Below are 24,433 nucleotides of genomic sequence, written 5' to 3' on the forward strand. Positions count from 1 at the left end.
AAATATTTTAGTAATAAAATTCAATATCGAAAATTTTTTAAATATCAAAAATGTAATATGAGTCATTTAAAAATATATGATGAAATCTAGACTCGTATACGATGATACAAATATAATGAGTCAAAGATAAAAATAAATAAAATTACGAACAAATAAATATAATTAAAAATAATAAGATTGGTATAAAAAAAAAAAAGAAATTTTCATCTATTTTAAAATGAGAAGTTGCATGATTTATGAAAAAATAAAATTAAAATATGTGATAATTTAATGCAGTGGTCACACCATCACGCAATCAATCATTTGAATATTTTGATGTGTACGTGTACATTAATGTACTTATGGCAAGTGCGGTTCTCACAATTCCCCTTCCCCCAAGTCAACTTGCACGCTCCTAGTTAATGCTATAATTATTGAAAAATAATTGAAGATGGAAGAAGAAACAAACCAATAAAAACTTGTTTTTATTTTAAGGAGAAAAACAATAACATTAGGCCAGTTTGGCCAAACTTTTATCCAATAATAGAAAACACATTCATTAAATCGAACCAATTTCTTAAATATTTGTTACATCGTTGTCCTAAAATTGTTGTAGTCTTTATCATCGTCCTATTTTAATTGTTTGAATAGACGAATTGCATTGTTAATATTAGTGTATATAGTATTGGTTTAGTATACATTATTAATATTACGTCCTATTACATAGTATTTAGAGATTATTAAATTAAACTTTCATAATTGTACTATTTTTCATCTATTTTTTGGTGATTTGTCATTTATTTTGAAGCAGCGGTAGAGAGAGGATATCAACTTAGTATACATTATCGCTTTACTTTTTATAACGTAAGCTTCTTAATAACCAATTAATTTGCATCTATAAGAAATCAAACTTTGCTCGGTTGTGAACAAAATAGTTCTTATCAAATCATATTTTAAGAAAAAGAAATTTAATGAATTTGACTATTGGAATGAGGTCTATTTATGTTGTTTTCATCGACTCTTCGTGCATCGAAACAACATTCAGAAATATGATATAGACATATATAATGCAAACAAGTCTTTCCTTCTTAAATTTTTCGGATATTGATTTATCGAGTACACAAAATTTAGATATTCTACTTATATGTGGCGTGCAATTAGTACTTTTAAGATACAATCATTAAAACTGTCATATCGATTCTAGTCCACGTGGTACTCTCTCATCGATGTTTCATCCCTCAAGGTCTCAATTGTGAAATTGAATTTCAATTTCTAAAACTCTTCTTATATTACACATACATGTCATATCCATATAGAATGGACAAAAATCTTCTGATATTTTAGAACATACTTAAATTTTCACGTTACAATCACTCGTAAATAACTTTATTTATTTTAACAGATAGTTTCGTACATCTGGCAATGCAATGTTAATATCAATCAACTTGATACATACTGTTCATCGGTGTCACGATTGGAATCAAGCATGCAACCATAATCAAACTTTTTCATGGAAGAAATGATCAAATCTAAAGCTTTTTTGAGGAGGAAGACAAGTCAAAGAAGTTGTTAAAAAATCAAGAAACGAAGAGATGTTTCTTGCTGGAATTAAGGGCCCCACCACCGTCCAAGGTGTGTGGGTGTTCCACGTGCATGGGGTACGTGGGGAAAAATCCAAATCCATTCTCTCATTGGCGGTGGGTGGGCCTTGAAATCACTGCTCCCCTCATTTTTCACTTATTGTAACACATGCATCTTCATGCTTATGATCCACTTAGCTTTGCAAGAAATGTCACGATTCATCGAAACTTTTTGATAAAAATCAATTTTTTTTTTCATAATTTAATTTAAAAATAGGTCATTTTCAGTACAAATTTTAAATATTTTTAGTTATATATTTTTTAAAAGTATTCAAAATGATAATTAAAAAGGTGAACAATATTTTAACATTTTTTGTATTGTAGACAATTATAAAGGAATTTTACAAATCAAGTTGATTAATTTATTTTGTATTTGAGTTCAAAATATAATTTTGTTTCTAAAATCAATGGAGAACCTTTTTAAAAAAATTATTATATCTTTAAAAATTATTTTAAAAAAACATTACTAAATATTCTAAACCATTTTTTAATTACGAATTAATTATACAAAAAATGTCAAGCTATTTTTAGTTTCGGGAGAGTTTAAATAAAAATATATAGGAAAAAAATAAAGACGAAATATGTAGAGAAAAAAAGTGAAGAAAAATAAAATATAGATTGAAAATCGACAATCTTTTATATATATTGCTTCAAACTTATTTTATTTATTTAACTATTCTATATAAAATTAAATAATTTTAAAATATATATGTTCTTGTTAATTTTAATTATATTTAATTTTCTCTTATATTTTTTTAGCAAAACTATATTTTTAAAATTATTTTTTTAAACATTTTCTTTATATTTTTCAAAAATTAAATATAAAATTAAGGTTTATTAGATGTATCTTATCTACAAATGATAGGCCCGTAAACTTTAAATTTTTAACATCTAAAAAGCCCTCATAAATTTTTCTTATGAAAATATTTAAAAGGAAGAAAAAAATTTGGTCAATAAGAATCATGAGTTTTTCATGTAAATTATTCCACCATGTTTAAAAGTAAAATTAAAAACTTAGCTTGAATGTAGAAAATTCTATGATTGAGATTCTTTCAGAAACAGTGATAGTTTGGGGCAAGTGAGAAAGTAAGGAAGCTAAAAAAGTATGGGAGAAGCGTGACGAAGAGAATAGCGTGAAGGGCACGTGAGGTGGATGTGCCGACCCACACCGCAAAACTCGTGACCGGAGCCAACTCTGAAAATTTGACGCCTTAATTTCTGCCACGTGGCTTGTCACTCCATTGATTGATACTAATAAATTAATGAATTAGAAACAAAGTCTTCTGCTTCCTCCGTTCAGCTTGGAGATGTGACGTGACGTTTGTGGCTTACATTTCGACACGTGGCACTCGGCATCCAAGTATATAGAAATCCACGTCACCACCCTTAAATCTCCGAGTGGAAAAGGTCTTATCATCACTCACCAGTAACCGCTCCCTCCAATTGGTCCTGTTGGTCCACCCACAAAGTGACAATCTCATATAATTGTAGAATCAATTTCATTATTTTGGTCCTTTTTATAAAAATAAAATAAAATTTCATGCTCAATTTATTTCAATTCTAAAATTTCAAATCCGATATACATGAATCAAAACGAAGATACCATGTTTGAAATAATTTTTACTTTTTAAGTGACACTTTCTAGCTTGTAACAAAAAAGTAACACATCTGTTTTGTTATCATTCCTCGATAATTTATTTTTAATAAACATATTTAGATTTTTATTTATTTTATCTCCATTTTGTTGAGAGAGTAATATCATTTTTTTTTCTTTGGTGGAGTCCAATGTGTTTGCATATTACTTGTTTTTTTAATTATGAATCATGACTAAATGAGTGTACATAGTTAGTTGATAAATATTAAATGGTGACATAGATGAAGAACAAATATAAAAAAAAAAAAAATACATATATCATTTATTTTTATTAATTTTAAATAATAAATTTATTTATAAGACACTCGTGCTTAATGTGTTATATAGATGTATAAAATAATTGTAAAAATATTTATTATAAAAAATAAAAACGAGTGATGGATATGAAATCATGTATAATCTTATAATATATATTTTTGAGTGTGGGTAAATGAGATTAAAAAAACTTGAAATTAAAAATAAGTTAATTATTTTGATTTGATATTTAATATTAAAAATAAAATAAAATTTAAATTAAATTATTGAATCATATCAAGTCGATAAATTTTTTTTTTCCTTTCTCATGCTTAGGACGAGTGAGAGTGCGTTTGATAGTGATCCTTATAAATGTTTTCAAACTTTCTAAAACTTGAAAATATTTATTTTTCAAACATTAAAAATATTATAAACATTTCACAGAATAATTGTCAAATACACTCTAAGATGGGTTTGAGAAAATAATAACATTTGTTTTAGAGAAATATTTAACTAATTAATAAATGGGTATATGGAAGATTATGAAATTATCAATTCATGGTTTTTTACTTTTATTTCGAGTGGAGATACTATTGCCTTCGTTCATGCCTTTCTTTCATGAAAAATAATAAAAACAATATAAGTGGATGGCAAACCCAAGCCCATCTCTAGATTATTCTTGGTTCAAATGAGCAAAGCCCATTTACGGTCCAGTCCAGTCTAATTTTGAACACAGCGGTTTCCCTCCTCTTTCTAGGGTTTCAGGCACGCATTGGGAGAGAGCCGAGGCAAGGTTCGTGGTTTTTGATTTTTAATTTTTGAATGATTTCTCATTTGGTTGAAGGAACAATCGTTGACTTGTCAAATTTGATTTTTTCTTGTCTGTCTGTTTGTTTGTCCGGATGCTGAGAAAACCCAGCAAAATGAGTGAAAATGACGTTTGTGGGGATTCGTTGCATATAAATAGTATTATAGTCTTTTATTTGTGGTGATAATCATTGAGGCCTGGAATGCGATTTCAGAAGAGTTGATTGCTCACGGATTCAGTCTTCAAACTAGGAGGCTGGGACTGTGACCGATTTCAAAAAAGTTTGCCCTGTTAAGTTTCGCAAGTGAAGAAGACTTCTAGGTATATAGCTGGTGTCACGCACTTCACTTGAACCAATGCTGGGTTTTCAAATTCCAGGTTTTCTTGTTTGCATGAATGTTTGGTTGCTGAGGTCCAGAGAAAACCCAGGAAAATGACTTTAGGTATTCACTGCACATAAACGTTACCATAGTCTTTGCTTTTCAATGATAACGTGTTGAGCCTGGGGATGTGATTTTAAAGAGTTGATTGTTTTTGAATTCTTTCTTGAACCAATGTGCAAATGCGACCAATTTCAACCACCTTGGCCTCCCCAAGGGTTAAAAATGCCCTCAAGACTTCTCAATTGAAAATAATCTGAGAAAAAAATTGAGTTCTTAGTTCACAGCTGGTGGCACACACTTCATTTGAACTCAACCTCCATTCAGGAATAGGGATCCTTTACCTCTACTATGAAATGGGTATTCCTCCAATAACTAAAGAGCTTGTTTGATAGCAGAAATAAAACTGTTTTTCTTTTCTTTTTTGCCATTTTGGATCATTTTCAATTGTTAACAGGATTGCAGTTTTGGATATGTGAAAAGCAACATCTTGATCTCATCTCTAAGTGATCCCTTTAATTTTTCTATTTTTGAAAATCACAAAAAATATTCTCATTTTTTTCTTCTATAAAACAGACCAAAATTATTTGAAGAAGCCCACTTAATGAGGGTAGACAAGTCACCTTCAAACTTCATCCCATTTCAGCTTGTTCACTAAGTTTTTCTAGCATCCTCAAAAAGAGCTAAACTCTCTTTGCCTAGCTAGCTTTGCCATATCTTGCCAACTTAACATGTATACCAAACACCATCCAAGATGTTTCATAACAATTCGTCCAATACCCATTTGTCCCGGATTCATCAAAGAACAGCAACTACAAGTTATGGACAACAATTTCCTACTTCTCTCTCAAGTCTCCCTCTGATCTTTCATAATGTGCAGGAGAGGCACTTCTATGAACTCCTTAATCACTAAGGCCTCTATGGAGCTTAAGTAGACACCAATTTCTTTCAAATTAATTCCTCATGGTAGAACATATCCTCAAAATTTCTAGGTTTGCTTTTTGACCAATAAGCCAAATTAATGCAAGAATGGCACATGGCCACAAAATTTTGCCTTTATCTTGCCTAATGCCTTGGAATTCATAGAAGAGATGTCCCATGGAGCCACCCAGCTTAAAGCCGTTAAATTGAGCATCCCTTTCCACTATGCAAAGGTAAAAGTCAGTGCAGGAAAAAATTGTCACACTTCTTACAGCTACCATTCCACCCAGTTCTTAACCTTCGGAGGAAGCTTGGCCCTTCAAATCATTTTTTATTGTTTGTGGGGGGTGGGGGGAGTGGGATGGATATCTGTTAATCCATCTTCAATAGTTGAGAATCAGAGGTCAATTTGCATGGCACCATTATTTTCAATGGACTGAACTTGATCATCCAGACTGGAGAAGCAAAGCATAACAGAAGTTAAGGTATCAAGAAGATATGTTAGCTTGGAGGATTTACTAATATTATTTCTCAGGATCCAGGAATAAATCATACAAAAGCTGCTGGTTATTGAGAAAAGCTAATGGAAATGCTTTTGGATACAATTACCCTATTGTTGATCTTCTTGAGGGGTTGATTCCACAACTGTGTTCCAAAGGCAATAATGGAGAGGTGATTTAGATGAGTCACAACCCATTGCTTTAGCTGATTCCAAGGAAATCTGCATAGTTGCTTATGCAGACCAAACACCATCTAAAGGGCATCTTAACATAAATTTTACTAATGAACACTGGTCATATTTGGTGCTAGATGACAACCCATTAAAAATATTTGGTGCTAGATGATAGCTAGCACAGCAGGTTGGGGTTCTCTGATAGACTCAACAGGATCCTTATAGCCTCAAGTCCTTCATTTTCTATGGTATCTAGTAATTTGATTTTTGTTGACATTTCTTTTTATGAGGTTTGCACTTTTCTTATTAGGTGTCTGTCCTCACTTCTTTTCTTTCACTTTCTAAGAGCAGTTATTTCTATTTCCTAAATCAAGGATTCTATCTCATTCAGCTTTAAATTCTTTGTATCGTGTTATTGCAGAAGCATGGAACAAATAAATTGTGAGGAAACAAGACAAGAAGCTTTGGATTTGAAGTGTGAACAAATTCTTCCTGGTGTTGAGAAATCAGATGCTCTGTCTCCTAGCCCTGTTAAAACATCAGGAATTGTTGGAAACTTGAATTCTGAAACTGAAATTGCTTCATTGACGCCACAAAAGACAAGTGAGCCTTTACATGCTAATTTCAAAGAGAAAGAGATCAATCTTCCTGATAAGTGGGTATCTCTACAAATGCATATGTTTGCATTTTTTAAAACAATTGTTTTCCATCCTAACAGTAGCCATTGCCTTCTATTTCCAGATACAAGACCATAGCAGAGTTCTTTGATCGTATGAATTGTTCATTGAGATTGCTTGGTCTGCGTAAAAAGCCTACCACTTTTCAGAATATTTGTACTCAGGTGGAAATTCTGACAAAGAGGTAATTTGGAGCTTGATGGTTATATTCTTTGTTATGTTGTTGGTAACTTGATAGTAATGAAATTAATATGGCTCATGTTTCTGGTTCCATAAAGAAAGCTCCTGGTTCCTTACATTTTTCTTGCTGGATCATAATCAATTTCAGAATTCTTATAAAAAAAATTGATTTCAGAATTTTTAAAATACTAATTCATTAAATGGTACATGTTTCTGGTTTCTTGAGTCCCTAGAAGATTGTAATTACTCGTGGAGTCATGCAAATACTGACTTGATGCAAATTCTGCCATTATTTGAAATTATGCATCTATAACATTTTTTATCTGTTAGGCCTTAAGTACTTAAGACTTTAAGGGATTATAGATGATGGCCCTGAATTGTTTTTATCCACTAACCCCCTTCACTTAAAGCCCACAGAGCCCACAAATAATAGTTGTGGAGTGTGATTTTTGTGCTTCCTAGATTTTTTTTTTAATAAATAAAATTACACATTGTGATTTACAAGAAGTCAATACCTGTTTTTATAGAAAATTGTAAGACAAGATATGATCTGTGGGGGTTTCCTTTCAAGGTAATTTTTAGTCAAAAAGGTTATGCTAGCCTACTGAACAGATATTTTATCTTGACTAATTTGAAAACAGACCTGTTAGCCCTGGCTCATAAGAACATTCCAATTCTGATAAATAATTTTGAGAGTTTAGGGTCTGATTAGGCGGCTAATGCCCAGATAAATGATACTATACATCTTCAGGTTTAGATATCGAGGCCAACTCACCTTGCTTGATATTAAACTTGATAGAATTGCATATGCTGCAACTTCTTGTACACACATAAGTGTCACAATCACGGTTTTAAAGTCACATAGTGCAAGTATCATTTAGCTTTTCCATTTGTTTCTACTTATTAGGCCATCCTTTTATGCCTAACCATTGATTTTTTTCTTTTTCAGAAAGTTCTCATACAGGCATCTTGCACAGATAAAGTATATACTTCCTGAAGTTGTACAAATTGATTATATCCTCATACATGATGTGAAAAGCCTGTGTATGAAGCCAGATATGAAAATTTCCTTGCTGTTTGATGTTATTGAAGGTCATCAGGAAAAGTCCACTTTTATGGCTCTGCGCCAAGTTTTTGCCTATAGGCTTTTAGATTTCTTTAACATTCATCCTGAGGTAATAGCTGCTGCCTTATTATTGTTAGTGACTTAGTGTTGGTATTAGAATTAGTAGTAGTACTTATTATTACTACCACTGTTTGCATTATTGTTATTATGATAATTAATTTTTGAAAATCATATTTGGAAATGCTGAAAGACCATCTGAACACCGCTATGAGAGAATTCTTCAAAATGCAGTTATTGAAGAATATTTAGTCAAATTTATTTATCAAAAAAAAAAAAAAAGAATATTTAATCAAATTTGTTATAAAATAATTCCCATTGCAGGATAAATGCATGGAATCCCGATTATGCTACTAGCTCGATTTGGAGGATAGAATTAACTATTGAAGTGGACTTCCCAATAAGGTCAATACATGTTTAGGAAGAGTTTTTATGTGAAATTTATGATAAAATTTTTTATATACTTGGTGTTACAATCCTAGCTATACCAAGCTAAAGTAATCACCTTAAAGGAGGGGGGATGAAAAGGTTGGTGGTCAAATTTAACAATCATGAATGCAAGTGATAATATAAATAGTAATATGATAAAAATCAATATAAAAACAATTGCAAATAATTAGAGAGTAGCAAAGAGAGGAATGCAAACACTAGTTTTATATAATGGTTTTGCGCAACTTGACCTTCATCCACTCTCCTCAAGCTCCTATCTAAGTGAGGGCTCTATTAATCAAGGCTCCCAAGCCTTCAAGCTTTACACTTGGATTATAGTTCTAAGGGACCTGTGACACCAAGACTTTTAAAGCCGAAGTCTCCAAACTATTCCTTTTGGATTATGGTTCCAAAGCATCCTCTCAAGATATACCCCTCTCTTGAGTAATTCTCACAAGGTTACACTTTGATAGAAAATTATTCTCACAAAATTCTAGTACAAGTTTAAGCTTAAATGGATACAAGATACTAAAATTGAGGTGCACTAAATGTGCACTTTAAAAGTCTTCTTTAAGGCTTAAATAAAATTTAATAAAGATTTGGAATTCTCCCTCATGCTATACATGTAGTTTAGAGCCTTTAAATTGGAGTTAGGAAGCCTAAACTAGCTGTTAGGCACAGTTTGGAGTCAACTGGTCAACTAATGGGTCAAACTAGCTACTAGCTGTTGGGTAATAGAAGGTATAGCAAGTGACCGTTAGGCCATGGGAGCTCGATTTGTTCAACTTGTACCTTGATCAGTCAACGTTCCACCTCAACAGGTTGAAACATGCTTTTGCCAATTTAATTTATGAAAATTTTCCTGAACTAGTCAATTGTTTGGGCTTACCAATTGATTGCTTTGGCCAACCATTAGTCAAACATACAAAAAAATGTGAGAAAATGATGTACAAATGACTTTTAACGACTCAGATTGTTTCAATATGAAAATTTAATATTGAAAAGTCCTTTTTAATGATGAAATGCATGTCAAAACATGGGTTTTTATACTTAAGATATTCAATCTCATTTTTTTATAAAAATCATTAAAAAATGCATGAATGAGTTCTATAGTTTTTGCAACTTTTACATCTTTAATACAAAATCCTTAGGAAAATCCATTTAGATAAACTCCTTGTCATTTTGAAAAGCGTTTTTAATTTTGAATAACACTAAACAAAGATGGTTTTCATTTATAAAGAAGTTTCATCCAATTTAAAAAATAAAATTGATTTAGGCAATTATGCAACTTTAGGTTCTTGAATAAATATGTAATGCAATATGAACCTAATTCGCTGACAACCTTACAAAGGAATTCTAAGAAAATTATTGAACTTGGAATACCATCTCTTTGAAGTCTTCTCATTCTTCTTGATTTCCTTTTAACTTGATGTCTTCTTAATTGCCTCTTTGGAAATCTTCTTTCCTAAACACACTTGGGATAAATCATTAGTTCCAAGCCTTGTTTTGTTATCATTAAAATTGAGATTACGTCTTTCTTGGGGATGAATTCTGAACATCTGAAAATGGTATGGTAGATAAGTTGGTTGAGATCAACTCATTAGGTGCTGTGAGTGTATAAATTAATTTTTAATTTTTACTATTTATTATTTATTATTATTATTGGCTAGGCTCTAAGTAAGACTGAAACATTTTTTTGTATGTAATTTATGGTCTTGGGTTAGGGTGTTTATAGTTTTGAGCCCTTGTTAGCTTTTTTGAGTGGCTAGGCTCTAAGTAAGGGTAGGGGTTGTTCTTTCCCCTTGGTTCAAAGTCTGTGGGCTGCTTTTGTATACTCCCTGTATACCTAGAGGGCACTAGTTTGGTGTCTCCTCTTTCTGTTTAATATATTTCTCTTTACCTATATAAAAAAAAATTATTATTATTATTATTATTATCAGAAACAAAAGATGTATTAATTGTAAAAACAAAAGTACCTAAGAGGGATGAGGGGTTCTTCCCACAAAACACAAGAAGCTGATTAAAGTATGACTAAACTCCACCATACAAGCAGAACTATACACAAAAGTTTAGTCCACTTAAGGATATACATAGGTGACATCTCCTCAATTCTGGACTAAGCTCCTCTCATTGTTTTTAGTGCACAACATTGCTTTTGTTGGTTCTGCATTAGGCTGGGTGGCTCAGCCTAGTTCCTTGCTTCTGATTAGGTGCATGTTTGGCTGAAGCAGGTGGCATGTCACCATATTTTCTCAAGATTTATTTGAATTAAACTCTGTTTTGTTTTTTGGAGAACAGGGATGTGATATCCCAGAGGCCATATTGCCAGAGCCGTTTAACCAGAGAACTCAGAACATTATTCCGAAGTCATTGCCTGTGGATTCATCAATAGAATCTCAACCAACCTCTGAAGTTGAGTTGTTAGCAAACTCATGCCATCTTAATCCATCTTTCAGAAGACACTTCTCTGAGAAGGCTGTTGTGGCAGAAACAGGAAAGACCCAACTCTTAGCATCTCTAGTTCCATTGTTGTCTTCCAGTTCTGATATTGTCACTAACAAAGAAATAAAAAGCGAGCAACATAAGGAGTCTTCTGAGTTATATTCTGAATCCACCATTATTAAGCCCCCTGTTGGACTAATTTGTCCCCAAAGCTCTGTTAGTTCCAGTGCTTGTGAAAGCCCTTACCTGAAGCATCCTATGGTTTCTGATTGTTTAATGGTAGAAACGCCTGCACAGTTGACACCAAAGAGATCAATGCCCAGTTGTGACAACAAGTTGAAGACTGTGACTAGACAAATGGGAACTTCATGCCATATGCCCACAAAGAGGTCACTGGACTTTTCATGCCTGGAAGGTGATGAAAGTGTGCTGAACACTTTGGATGAGCCAGAATGTCACAAAGTTATACATGATACTCTTTCTCAAACAGTGGAGGCTAAAGGGGTTCATGTGGAAGAGGAGGCTTCTGGCTCTGCAGAACTTCTGCAAAAGGTATGGCTTCTTGACCCAGTTATGTTTATAGAATGTTTCTGAAACTCATAACCTTCAATTTAATCTTCTGTACCTGCTAGAGAGGTTATGCTATAATTGTTGGTCCATTTCCTCTCATTATTTCGGAAAGGCATGGATACAATTTCCTTGAGTTGGGCTGATTTTAATCCTTGATTAAAATAACTTGTTCTAGGATCAGAACATAATCTACCAACTTTTGAGTTTTGTTGTGGTTGGCACACCTAGCAGTTAGTGTCCTTGAACAGAATGATTCTTCTTTAGATTGTGAGCCACGGTGAATACAATGAATAAGTCAATAAACTAATTTAATATGCTGCATTTTTTGAGCTAGTTTAGTCATAAAATTTACGAATGAGATGCAAAATTCAATAAGTTAGACATTATGATAATTCATAATTTGATACATATTTTGATACATTTTCATTTAGATACACTTCCTATTTTTTGTCTTTAAAAATAGAAAATAGTGATAACTTCTAAATAAAACAGTGTTGTCAAAAGCAAAAGGTGATGTTTAGGTGATAAGACTCCTTTTAGCCTAAGGCGAAAGGTGAAAAACAAGGCGATAGCCTGATTATGATAAGACAATAAAAAATATACATATATTCACTTATTTGATACTTAACCAATATAAGCGTTGTCTTCAACAATCAATACTATTTATTTTTCATCCATCATGATGCCTTATAAAATTAACAAAATAGTAATAATTATTCAAAGTGTTAAATATTATATCCCACATCATAAGAAACATCATATTGTTTAGCGATATTCATCCTATCTAAATGGATATTCTAATTTTTCCGACATCTAAAAATCATAATAAAAAGCGAAATAAGAGAATGAACATCCTAGAAAAGCTTTGGGCATCATCATCAGAGTCATGATTGAAATTAAAATTATCATTACTTCCATTAAGACTAGATTGATAATCCTCCATTTCATTTTCTCTATGATCGATAATATAATATTTCATCTTATAGTTGTTTAATGCAATGCTATATTGAATGAAATTATAATCTTAAGTATGTTTAATCTTAACTCATGGTCAAAGGCGATCTCGCCTCTATGCCTTGTGCCTTATCCCAAAGCGATTGTTTAGGCGTTGCCTCTTTGAAGCTACCTTGCCAAGGTCCTTAAGAGGTGACTTTTATTTGCCTTGCTTAGCCTGATGGCCTAGGTGACCTAGGTGATTGGCCTTTAATAACGTTGAAATAAAATATTAGAACTCTTAAAGACTTAAATTGAAAATGTAATTGTTGTTAAAAACTAATTAAAAAAACTAAGTTGTCAAAAAAATTTTATTACTTGAATTTTAAAATTTTTGAAGAAATTTTTAAGGACATTTGGTAAGCTTATACTTTTGGTATAAAAGTTTCTATTTTAAAAACAAAAAAAGAAGGTGTATCCAAATAAAGCCTAAAATTGGCTATTCTAATTTTTTTTATTTTTTATTTTTCTTAATTTATTGAAAGATAGGTTTTTTTTTTGATAAGTAAAGCAAAATGTATTAAAGAAGAGACGGAAAGTTACAAAGTATACAGGGGGTATACAAAGCAACTACCCCCTCTCAAAGCAAAAAGAAGACCAACAAAGTCTCACCATCCCTTAGTTGGACGCTAACCATTCCAAGAACCCTATAAGGGACAGACGCTCCTCTCCAATATACAATCTAGCTCAGCTCCACAAACTACAAACAAAAGAATTCTTAAGCTTTTGAATATCTAACACTCCCCCTCTAAAAGCTAGTCTATTCATTTCTTTCCAAACTGTCCAAAAAATACACAACGGTATGGATTTCCATATCTTTTTCCTTTTTATTTTTCCCACAAAAGGGCCCCTCCAGCTAGTTAAGACCTCCTTTACAGTTTCTGGAAAGACCCACTGCACACCTGATAACCCAAGGACAATATCCCATAGAACTCTGACCACTATACAGTGAATAAGTATATGATTTACAGTTTTTTCTTCACAACCACACAGAAAGCAACAATTAGGAAGCTGCCATCCTCTTTTCTGGAGCCTATCAAGAGTGAGCACCCTTCCCCATGTAGCCTCCCAAGCATAGAATGCGACCTTGGTTGGAACTGAATCCACCCAAATGCATCTTGACGGAAAAACAATATCATTGGATCTGACCACCAATCTATACGCTTCTTTGACCCTAAACTTTCCATTCTTTCTTCCCTTCCAGCAGACTGAATCTTCCTCCATAGAAGGCTTGTAACCCCTCAGAGCATGGAGCAAGTCCCCTATCATATCCATCTCCCAATCATTAAAGTCCTTCAAAAATCTTAGATTCCAATCCCCTTGACCGAAATTCTGATCCCACATCTCCTCCACCGTAGCATTCCTATGGGAAGCCATAGCGAAAAGATGAGGGAAATTTTGGGACAGCCTTGTACCATTACACCAAACATCAGTCCAAAAATTGATTTTGCTTCCTTTCCCAACAATGAACCCCATGTTGTCCCAGCACCATTCAGTTTCCTTCAAAATTTCCTTCCACACCCCTACTCCGAACGCCCCATAAGCCCTCTTTGCTCTCCAACCATGACCTTTTTGCCCATATTTCGCCGTTATCACTTGCTTCCATAGATTATCTTTATCATAAGCGAATCTCCAGATCCATTTACCAAGCAAGGCTTTGTTCAAGAGCACTAGCTTCCTTTAGCCTAGCCCTCCCTTGCTTTTGCCCGTACAAATCACCTCTCACTTAATTAGATGAGCTTTCCTTTCCACGCTTCCCCCTCCCTAAAGGAAGTCTCTTTGAACTTTTTCTAATCTCCTAGCAATTGACTTAGGCATCTGGAACAGGGACATATGATAGATTGGCATGCTAGCCAAGGTGCTTTTTATGAGAGTGATTCTCCCACCTTTGGAGATATATTGTCGTTTCCACCGTGCTAGTCTCCTCCTCACTTTCTCTTCCACCCCATCCCAAACAGAAGGGGCTTTGTTAGGAGCCCCTACTGGCAAGCCCAAGTATTGAGAAGGCAACGAGCCCACCCTACACTCTAATTCCACTGCCATCTCCTCAATCTCCTCCACCACACCAACTGGGATAATTTCACTTTTGTCCAAATTAATCCTTAGGCCTGAAAGCTGCTTCAAACCACAAAAGAATCCAGCTTAAATGTGTTAGGTGCTCTTTATTAGCCTCACAGAACACAATTGTATCATCAACAAAGAAAAGATGAGATATTTTTAGATTGTGTCTCCTATCACCATGAATACTGCATTTTGAGAGGTAGCCCCCAGCAACCGCCCTCCTAATTAAGGCATCTAGAACTTTCATTCCCAGAACAAAGAGGTAAGGAGATAAGAGATCCACTTGACGAAGCCCTTTAGAACTCGGGAAAAAACCAGCTGGAACCCCATTAACTAGAACTGAAAACTTGGCTGAAGATATACAACTCCACATCCAACCCAGCCATTTTGAGCCAAATCCCATTTTGTGTAAGGTCTTCAACAAAAACTGTCAGTTGATGCTATCATACGCTTTCTCAATATCCAACTTACATATGAGCCATTTCTCTTTTCTTTTCTGCCACGAGTCTATCACCTCATTCGCAATTAAGAAAGCATCAAGGATTTGTCTTCCCATCACAAATGCATTCTGGGTTGGGGCTACCACTTTGCTTAACACTCTCTTGAGTCTATTAGCTAACACTTTAGCCAGCAACTTGTATAGCCCCCCTAAGAGACTAATTGGTCTAAAATCCCCAAGATCGGCTGCACCCCCTTTCATAGGAATCAGAACCAGGAAAGTATTATTGAGACTTTTGAGAAAGGAGCTTTGCTCATGAAACTCCTTAAACATCTCCAAGATCTCCCCTTTCACAAAATCCCAACAACTATGCCAAAACGCCATAGTAAAATCATTCGGCCCAGGGGCTTTATCCCCATTCATCTCCATCAAGGCTGAATGGATCTCATTTTCAGAGAACGGAATCTCAAGATTCTCTGCTTCTTGCTGGCTAATTTGATCTAATTGGATCCTCCCAATATCCGCCTTCCACCCCGAGTCTTCTGAGAGCATCTGTTGATAAACATTAGCAATCCCTTCCCTTACTTCCTGCTCCTCTAAGAGCCAAACCCCATCAATTTTAATTCTGTCCAAGGAGTTATTGTTACGGTGGGCATTTGTCATCCGATGAAAAAATCCCGTATTTTTATCCCCTTTCTTAAGCCATATCTCCCTTGAGAGTTGTCTCCAATGACTTTCTTCCAAGAGAACCCATTTTTTATAGTTTTCCTTTGCTTCATTTTTTAATTCTGTCTCCTCCAAAGACAATCTTCTTTCACTTTCCACACGGTCCCAATAATCCACTTGCTGCAAAGCTGAACTTTTATTGCTTTCTAGATTTCCAAAGACCTCTCTATTCCAAACCTTTAGTTTCTGTTTGATCTCCTTCATCTTTGCTGCCAATCTATAGCTAGCAGTGCCTCTTACCTCAATCCCCCTCCACCAATTCCGGATAAGGTCTAAAAAACCCTCAACTTTTAGCCACATGTTTTTGAACTTGAAAGGAGAAGGACCTCTCCTTAGCCCGCTCCCTACTAGAAGAAGGGGGAAGTGGTCAGAAACAGGACGAGGCAGTCTTCTTTGAAGCACCCCATTGAACTGATCTAACCAACTAGGAGACACCAAGAACCTGTCCAATCTAGCCCAGGACTGGTTGTTAAGGCCCCCGCTCCAAGTAAACACTCCTCCTTGCAGCGGAAGATCTACCGGCCCTAGGTCATCAATAATAGAAGCAAACCTCCTCATGGTCTGGGTTATTCTCCCTTGTCTGCTTCTTTCTCTTTGAAATAGGGTACTATTAAATTCGCCCCCTAAGCACCAAGGCTCGTCCCAAATTCCTCTTACAACCCCAATCTCTTTCCACAAACATTCTCTTTCCTCTTTGGTGAAAGGACCATAGACTCCCGTAAACATCCATACAAGCCCATCTTCCACATTCTTGAATCAACGCGATAGAGAGTATTGACCCTCCTCCCAATCCACAATTTCCAGCGACCTTTTATCCCAGCAAATCAACAGACCTCCCGTTGCCCCATCTCATCCAAAGCCCTCCAATCTAAGAATCTTCCCGAGCCTAAACTTCTCACCACCCCCTCTGACATTGGCTGAATTTTTGTCTCCTGAATACACAGTAAGTCAATTTTTTGATTCCTTATGCATGTCTTGATAATTTTCCTCTTGGACCTGTCATTTGCCCCCCTCACATTCCAACTTCACAACTTTAGCTTCATTAATCTACTGCAATCTGATCCCCTTTGTCCTGTGAAGGGCCTTTTTGCTTATACCCCTTCTCATAATTAACTGAGCACTCCAGCCTCTTCAATTCCCTCTCAAATTTTGACTTCTCCATCAATTCTTTGCTATGAATTCTCTCCCGTCTCTTTCTTATTTTGATAAAAAAAATTCAAAATTTCCTTTTCCAGCCCCTCTGTCGAAAAACCCAAAAAGTGACTAAACTTCGCCAAGCTACTTTCCTCCCATCTGTCCTCTTTCTCATTTTTGATCTCTTGAGCTTCTGTCATCTCTGAATTCCACTCCACCTTCCTCTAGCCAAATTATTGTCCTTAGTGAATTCTGCCAAGTCCCAGTATCCATTGCCATCCACTCCGGGTCCAACTTCATTTATTTCCCCTAGCACCCCAGAGTGATCGAAAGACTCCCCCTCCGGAGTCTGATCAAAAGAATACAGGATAAGATGAGAAGACCCATAACCCCTTTTCCCCTCTATTCTTAGTCCAGAGTCATACCTCATGGCTTCCTCTGCCAGAGCCTTGTCTGTTGCTGAGAGTATGGATTTCTCCCTTTTCTTCCTTATTTCCTCTGTCTCCCAGATAACTAAGTGCTCTCCCTCTGAAGAAACTCCCGTTGCTAGCAATTCTGCATTCCAGGAGACATTCCTTCTCCAGGGGTCTTTTAACTTTGTTTTGGGCCATGGACTCACCTGATCTGACCTTTTCCAACTCAGACGTTGGGCCTCTCCCATCATGAGCCCATCTTTTAGGCTGGCTAGCCTTTGGTCCAACAGAGATAACCACCATTTCCTTTAGCTTTAGGCCTATCGCTGCATTCGGCCCACATGGACCCTTCTCTATGCCCTTAATCACTGGCGCCTGGGCCCGGTCTGCTATTCCTTTCCAGCCCAAGTTCCTCTCCTGCAAGCCCAACCCCTTATCTGAATGCGTCAGCACCTCGGGCCGTTCGAAGACTAATTCTTGGGCCATGGGCTTAATTGGTCTGGCCCCATCCAGCATAGAGCCATCCTCGTCAAAAGCCCAACTCTTGGACGGCCCAGCCTCTGGCCCTGCACCTTCATTCACCACTCCCTTTAGCTTTAGGCCCGTAAATTCTCTTTGTGAGCTCGGCCCACAGGCCCTCCTCTCAGATCCCATGGGCGCTGATTCTTGGGCCCGATTAGCTGTCACCTCTCGGCCCATAACCCTCTCCTGCCTCCCCGTTCCCTCATCTGACAGCAGCAGCTCCTCGGGCCTTTCAAGGGCCGATTCCAACTCTACGCGCGAGCTGGAGTGTGAGAGGTTGTCACCCCTGACCTCCCCACTTTTTCGACTGTCAACTCTAATCTTCTTGACTGACGACCTAAGCTCCCACCAGAGGATAAGGGCGTAAGCTTCCTCCTCAACCCCAATCTCTAGCGTACTCGGCTTGGCTTCTCCGTCCATCTTAACCAAAATCCTAGCCCATTGGAGTTCTTCCAACTTCGCCGTCTGCGGATCGATGGCAATGAAGCCACCATATTCATCCCCCACCTTTCTCAACACAGTCGGGTTCCATAACGAGACTGGTAGCCCAAAGATTCTAACCCAAACTTCATTGCTTTGTTCCTCCTCCTTCCTGCAACCAGTTTTTGGACTCCATTTCTCAAATCTCAGCCTAAGCCCTCCCATCGTTCTCTCTCCTGAAAGAAGAGCACGTTGAGCTTCATCCAATAATTCAAATTCCAACAAAATTCTATTTTTCTCCAATTTCGCCAACCCTAACCTTCCTTTCAATCCCCAAGAGTTCGCCATAAATTTCCCCAATTTCTCCAAATCTTCTTAATCGCCTGACTTAGGGTTCCAGCTCCCAACTACACAATATTCCAATTTTTCCAGATTTCTATGGATTTCCTCCCTCCATACCTTCACCTTAATTGAGTTTATATCTCTGCAGATCGGTTTCTTCACCACTTTCGCGAACGTTCTCTTCATAGCCAAGTTTCCACCGACCATTTCTTCTTGCATATTGTCCTTTCTGCCAATTGATCTTCGTAGTAGCTGTAGATTTTCCGCCATTGAAACCCATCCCTTTTTTCCTCTTCTACCTTTTGGGATGTAGATACAGTATTGCTTTCGTTCCGAGTCGGTTACCCCTAGCCGGAAGAAGCATCCCACTTAATTCGCGCTTCGCAGCAGAGAGTAGGATTTCCCCTGTTATTTCCATTCCCTTACCCATTTGTCTTCTTTCTCGTCCCTTATACAGTGATTTAGGCCCTCCATTAGGAGCCCTAAACTCTCCATTCCCACTTTGACCCAGGACGAGACTCCGCCCTTACTTTCCTTTATGAATATTTGGGGTTTTCCTCTTCTCTCTATTAATGCAAGCTCGAACACCTTTGACTCTACTACGAACCTGCTCCCCCTTCGTCTTCTTCAAGGCCCCTCCTTATCTTTAGCTCCCTCGCCGGCGTAATCTTGCTTTCTTCCATCATCACGTTCTTGCTCATCGTCGCGTTCACGCTCTCTCTCTCCCATTGTAATAAACCCTTGTGAAAAGATAGGTTTTTTTATTCATTAGAAATGGTCTCACAAAAGCCAAAAATGATCTTTTAGACCCTTGTTGAGTGGATTTTGAACTATAAAATCAGAAGTTTATGATATTAGCAAGGGATAAGTGTTTTTTTTATAGGTAAAGCAATTGTATTAAAAGCACCTAAGTACCCAAAATATACATGATGTATACAAGGCTAAAAAAATGAGGGATCCAAAAAAAACAAACAACAACAACATCGTCACCCCACTTTACAACACAACCAATTTATAAAGTCAAATAAAGATAACATGCTAGATCCTAAAGGTACCTTAACCTACTCCAAAAATGTGTACATCAAGGAGCATAAAATAGCATGGTCCGTTAAATCAAAATCTTTAAATGCTATTCAGTTTTTGTCTTTGCATAAGTTCTAAAATAAGCACAAAGGAATTGCTTTCTAGGCCTTTTTTCTTTTCTTCCTAACAAAGGCATCCCACCAACTGAGGAGGGCATCCTTGATTGAGAAAGGCATTACCCATTGTACATAAAAAAGAGAAAAATAAGATGTCACAACATGATTGCCATAGGGCAATGAAGAAGGATATGGTTTGTTGACTCTTCTTCACCCTTACACAAATAACATTTGCTTGGAAGACACCAACCCTTCATTTTTAGTTTGATTTAGAGTTAGACTTTTTCCCAAACTGCTTCCCAAGTAAAAAAATTGACTCTCATCGGCATCCAAGGAATCCATAGTGCTTGTGGGAAATCCTTTTGGAAAGCAACCTGCTAAGGAGTAAAAGGATTTGACAATGAAAGTGCCTCCTTTTGACAACCACCTAACCATGACATCCTCAACACCTCGTTTGATCACTTGTTGCAACCTTCTAAGCAACTCTTCCACCTCCCCCAATTCCCAATCATTTATTGGTATTGTGAATACTGGATTCCAACAACCCACTTCCCTAACCTGTTCCCACATCTAGTCTACCCGAACTTCTTTATTAATGGCTATTGAAACAACTCTAGGAAAGCCACAACCTAGGGCTCCTCCCCACACCACTTATCCTGCCAAAATCTCACCTTCCTGCCATTTCCTACCCTAAAACCAACCTTCTTGTTGAACGCCTTCCACTTGCTGCTCCACCCGAAGCAGGGGCAAGGGGCAAACCAACAGCATATCTTCCATTTCGAGATGGTGATTTAGATTTGGATTGCCTTCCAAAGGCCCACCCCATAGCTTTCCCTCAAAGCTTTAGAACACATCTCCCCTCTTTTTCTCTGTACTTCCCTACAATCATTTGTTTCCAAAGAGACTCATTCTCAAGAGCAAATCTCCAACACCATTTTTGAAGAAGCACCTTATTAAGAAAAGACAACTTTCTAACACCCAGACTTTCTAACAACTTTCTAAATTTATCTAAATCGATCTATATCGAGTGGTTTTTGAGCTTCAAAGCCAAAGATTGTCGTGTAAGTGTAGGATATTAAATCTGAGTTTAATTTAAAAATTTATATAAACATATGGAGACTATTAGGAATCTCTATTCAACATTTTGCTATTTTGATTCTTTTTGAGACTATATTTTGTCAATCTGTAATAAATTGTGCCCATTTATGCATTATGGCCTAACAAAACCAGAGATTTTCAGCCTCTATACGATATATTGTAAACTTGAGACTTTCTGGCCCTAGCATGGTCATTCCTTTGGCTCAGGAGTTCTCAGCAAGATATTCAAATACGGTACCTTTGCCTAACAGATGCACCATTTATGCTGGAATTCTGTTTCAATTATGTCTTTCTAGTCGTTCTTATTGGTGGCTCAAGAGTTTTATATCCCTTGCTACACTATATTTGTATTACTTATCTCAATATTCACTCTTATAGGTAGAGGAGAGCAATGATTGCACTAGCAATGCTCATGAGATGAAGCAAAGGGTTTTAGTAACATCTCAGCAAGTGTCAACTTGCTTGGTTGACCTTGTTGCTTTGATTCACCGCATATTTCTATCTCTCGGCTGCTTTTCAATCACAAAAGAGGAGCTTGTGCACAAGATAATTATGAACAACTGTGATATCATTGAGAGAAGTATGTATGAATGGTGTGAACCTAGAATACTAGTATTTTAAAAAATTAGCTGAACAATCAACTTGTCTGGTTTACTTTGCAGGAGAGATTGAAGAACAGATTGAGCTTCTTGAAAAGCTGATTCCAGAGTGGATTTTCAGGAAGCTGGCACCTTGTGGAGATCTTTTGTACAGGTGACCACATGCTATTTCTCTTTCCTTGATGAAATTTTGGAATTTGATTTAGATGAATCACATTAAAAGTTTGTGTACTTTGTATGTAGATTTATTCTTATCCCTAAATTATTGCACTAACACGTGATATTGAAACTTCTATTGATCATATAGGAAATTTCTTTGAATCTTCTCAAACCTTAAATTAACCTTCTTTGGGATGATAAAGAGGGATGTAAAATAAATATGTGGATTAGACAAGGTGCTTTTGATGATAAGTGACTTCTTACCTCTTGATTGATTATAGATATTGCCTTCTGCCATATAGCAAACCATCTGTGAAATCTTTCATCCACACATACCAAATCGTTGATGATTCAGAGGACGTACCCTAAGGCAGACACAGATAAGTGGAAGGAAGCTCCCCCACCCTATAACCCAACATAGAAACCAGCTGCACAGCTAAACCTTCATTTCCAACCATAAATCCATAAGCCTCAGAAGTCATCAAATAAGTGGATGTACTTCCAATCACAATCAAAACTTCACCGATCAAAATGGTAGATCAGAGAGAAACATGATAGAGGGATAAAGGTTTTGTCTTGTCATTTGAATGTTAAAGACAAAGTAGGAGAAGAGCTTCACTTTGAAAAAGAAGAGGACAAAAATGATATTTTAAAGACTAAGTTTCAAGGTTCCCTGAGAAGTGTCCTGCATTTAGTAGCAAGTTAGATTAGCGTAGAAACTAAAGAAGAAAACAAAATTTTAACTGAAAGGAATGATGCTTAAATCTACAACTCTGTTGGAGCAATTGAGTGATCAAGAACCCTCTGCATCTAGGCTGATGCTTTTTCTTGAGAGAAGCTGCCCATCAGTCAACGAGATAATCCCTCTCACCACCATTACCTATCATCTTCTTAATTACAAGATTTTGAAAAAATACAGCATGAGGGAAAAGGTTACACTACAACCTATGGCTTTTGTAATACAACTAACAAACAGGAAATTTTAGAGAAATTTGAAACATGTAAAACAGATTTAAATGACAGGGAAGGACTATTTGAAACAACACCTATACCAGATGGCAGATATGGTAGGTAAATATCCATCAGCAATCTTAACCTTATATTTACTCTAGTATTAAAAGATAGACACAAGGATGACACACCAATCACATGATCACATGCTCCTCAATTATGCTAAATGAATGATTGGGGTGTCATATTGGCCTGGTATAAGCTAGTAAAGCCAAGTTGAAGAGGCAATAGATGGTTCCATCTGAGCTATAATCCAACAAAACAGCTCAACTTCCTTCCGTGAAAATGCTGCTGGGGTTGCAAAGGTGGAAGAACCAACAGGAGTTTGTGAGCTTATAATCACTTGTCTCCTGATCAAGCACAAAGCCATGTTGCGGATGAAGCTTGAAGCATGCTTCCTGCACCATGACATCAAAAGTTATCTTTCTCATCTCCCTGCACTTCACTGGCTTTGTGTCCATTATAAGCCTTTCCTTCACCACTGTAATCTCACTGTATAGCAACAGCATCTCTCTCCCGCAGGGACATAAACATTGCAAGCCTGATCATTCCCTAGATTGGTATAACAAGAGTCAACACAATCAAGTCTCAATCTTTCTCTAATTACTTTTGAAACATGGCTGTGTCTGTTGGGCAATCCACCGGAAAACTCTGATAATAGTGTTCTTCCATTTTTACTTCAGAATAGACAAAATAAGGGTCTGATAAAAAAAATAGAGAAATAAAGGGTAAGATACTTGTCATCTTGAGTGATATTATAAATCCGTTTCTCATATTGAAAGATCTATTTGGCATTCCTAGCTCTGATATGTTAAGCAAGACCATCCCAGGTGTTTTTAGTAGTTTGCAAGATTAGATACCCATGAGAGATATTTGATTGGGTCGAGTTAAGCCACAGAGTTATATTAGTCATTATGGTCAGCTCTCTTGATTGTATCAGTTGAATAACCATATTCCATCTGGTCTTAATGAGCAGAAAAGCTGATTGTTGACTTTTATTGTTATATACTAAATTATGTGTATTGTTTCCTCTTGCATTCCTTGCCTGTTTGCAGCATCAGGAAGGAGTCAAATTTGGATTCAGTTTGTGCAAGGCTCTGTAACGTAGGACAAGATTGCCATAGGTAATTATTATTATCAATACAAAATTCTGTGTGCCTTTTTTTTTTCCCTTCCTTTTTGTTTGTTTAGGCAGAGTATGTCTCTCTAATGCATTCTGCATTAACCTCCATCATCAGGCTATCACTTGGCTCTTCATGGCCGAAAAATGGTTCCGTTTTCTAACTTAAAGCATGTATTCTATGTGCAGGGGGTGGTCACCTTAGATCTGACATGAACTACAATATCATTTGCTGACTTTTTTCCATTCCCGATGAGGATAACTGTTTTACAGTCTTTTGGATATTGAAGAAAGGCCTACTCTCTGGACCGTGAGAAGTGTGGTAATCAGTCCTTCAGTTTGGTTGATATAGAATTCAAGTGGTCTTATTGAAGTTCCTTCTGTTTTTGTATCTATTCACCACCCCACTCCTTTCCTGGCCTGATCATGAATGAAGTTAAAATTAACTGCTGGGCTTCATGAAACCCTACAAATTGATTCTTTAAATGCAATGGAGCATAGTGATATCATATGCAGTGGTAATGAAATGGAAACTGGGCAAGTAGGC

At 36.3% G+C, this 24,433-nt stretch overlaps 1 protein-coding gene across 3 annotated transcripts; it reads left to right on the plus strand.

Annotated features, from left to right (window-relative positions):
* The first annotated feature begins 4,165 nt into the window (after positions 1-4,165).
* LOC100244348 (CDT1-like protein a, chloroplastic) lies at positions 4,166-24,433 on the plus strand. Of its 3 annotated transcripts, XM_019225855.2 has the most exons (10): positions 4,191-4,300; positions 4,530-4,636; positions 6,711-6,944; positions 7,031-7,150; positions 8,096-8,321; positions 10,997-11,692; positions 21,376-21,577; positions 21,660-21,750; positions 23,822-23,890; positions 24,076-24,433. In XM_019225855.2, the coding sequence occupies exons 3-10, from the start codon at positions 6,715-6,717 to the stop codon at positions 24,089-24,091; spliced, it is 1,650 nt and encodes a 549-aa protein (XP_019081400.1). In that variant the 5' UTR covers positions 4,191-4,300; positions 4,530-4,636; positions 6,711-6,714; the 3' UTR covers positions 24,092-24,433. The 3 variants fall into 3 exon arrangements, with proteins under 3 accessions (XP_002267629.3, XP_019081400.1, XP_010662037.1); XM_002267593.5 differs by lacking the exon at positions 4,530-4,636 and having other exon boundaries at positions 4,166-4,300; XM_010663735.3 differs by lacking the exons at positions 4,191-4,300; positions 4,530-4,636 and adding an exon at positions 4,669-4,758.

This window comes from Vitis vinifera, chromosome 16 (assembly GCF_030704535.1).
Source record: "Vitis vinifera cultivar Pinot Noir 40024 chromosome 16, ASM3070453v1".
In the NCBI taxonomy this organism is placed as follows: domain Eukaryota; kingdom Viridiplantae; phylum Streptophyta; class Magnoliopsida; order Vitales; family Vitaceae; genus Vitis; species Vitis vinifera.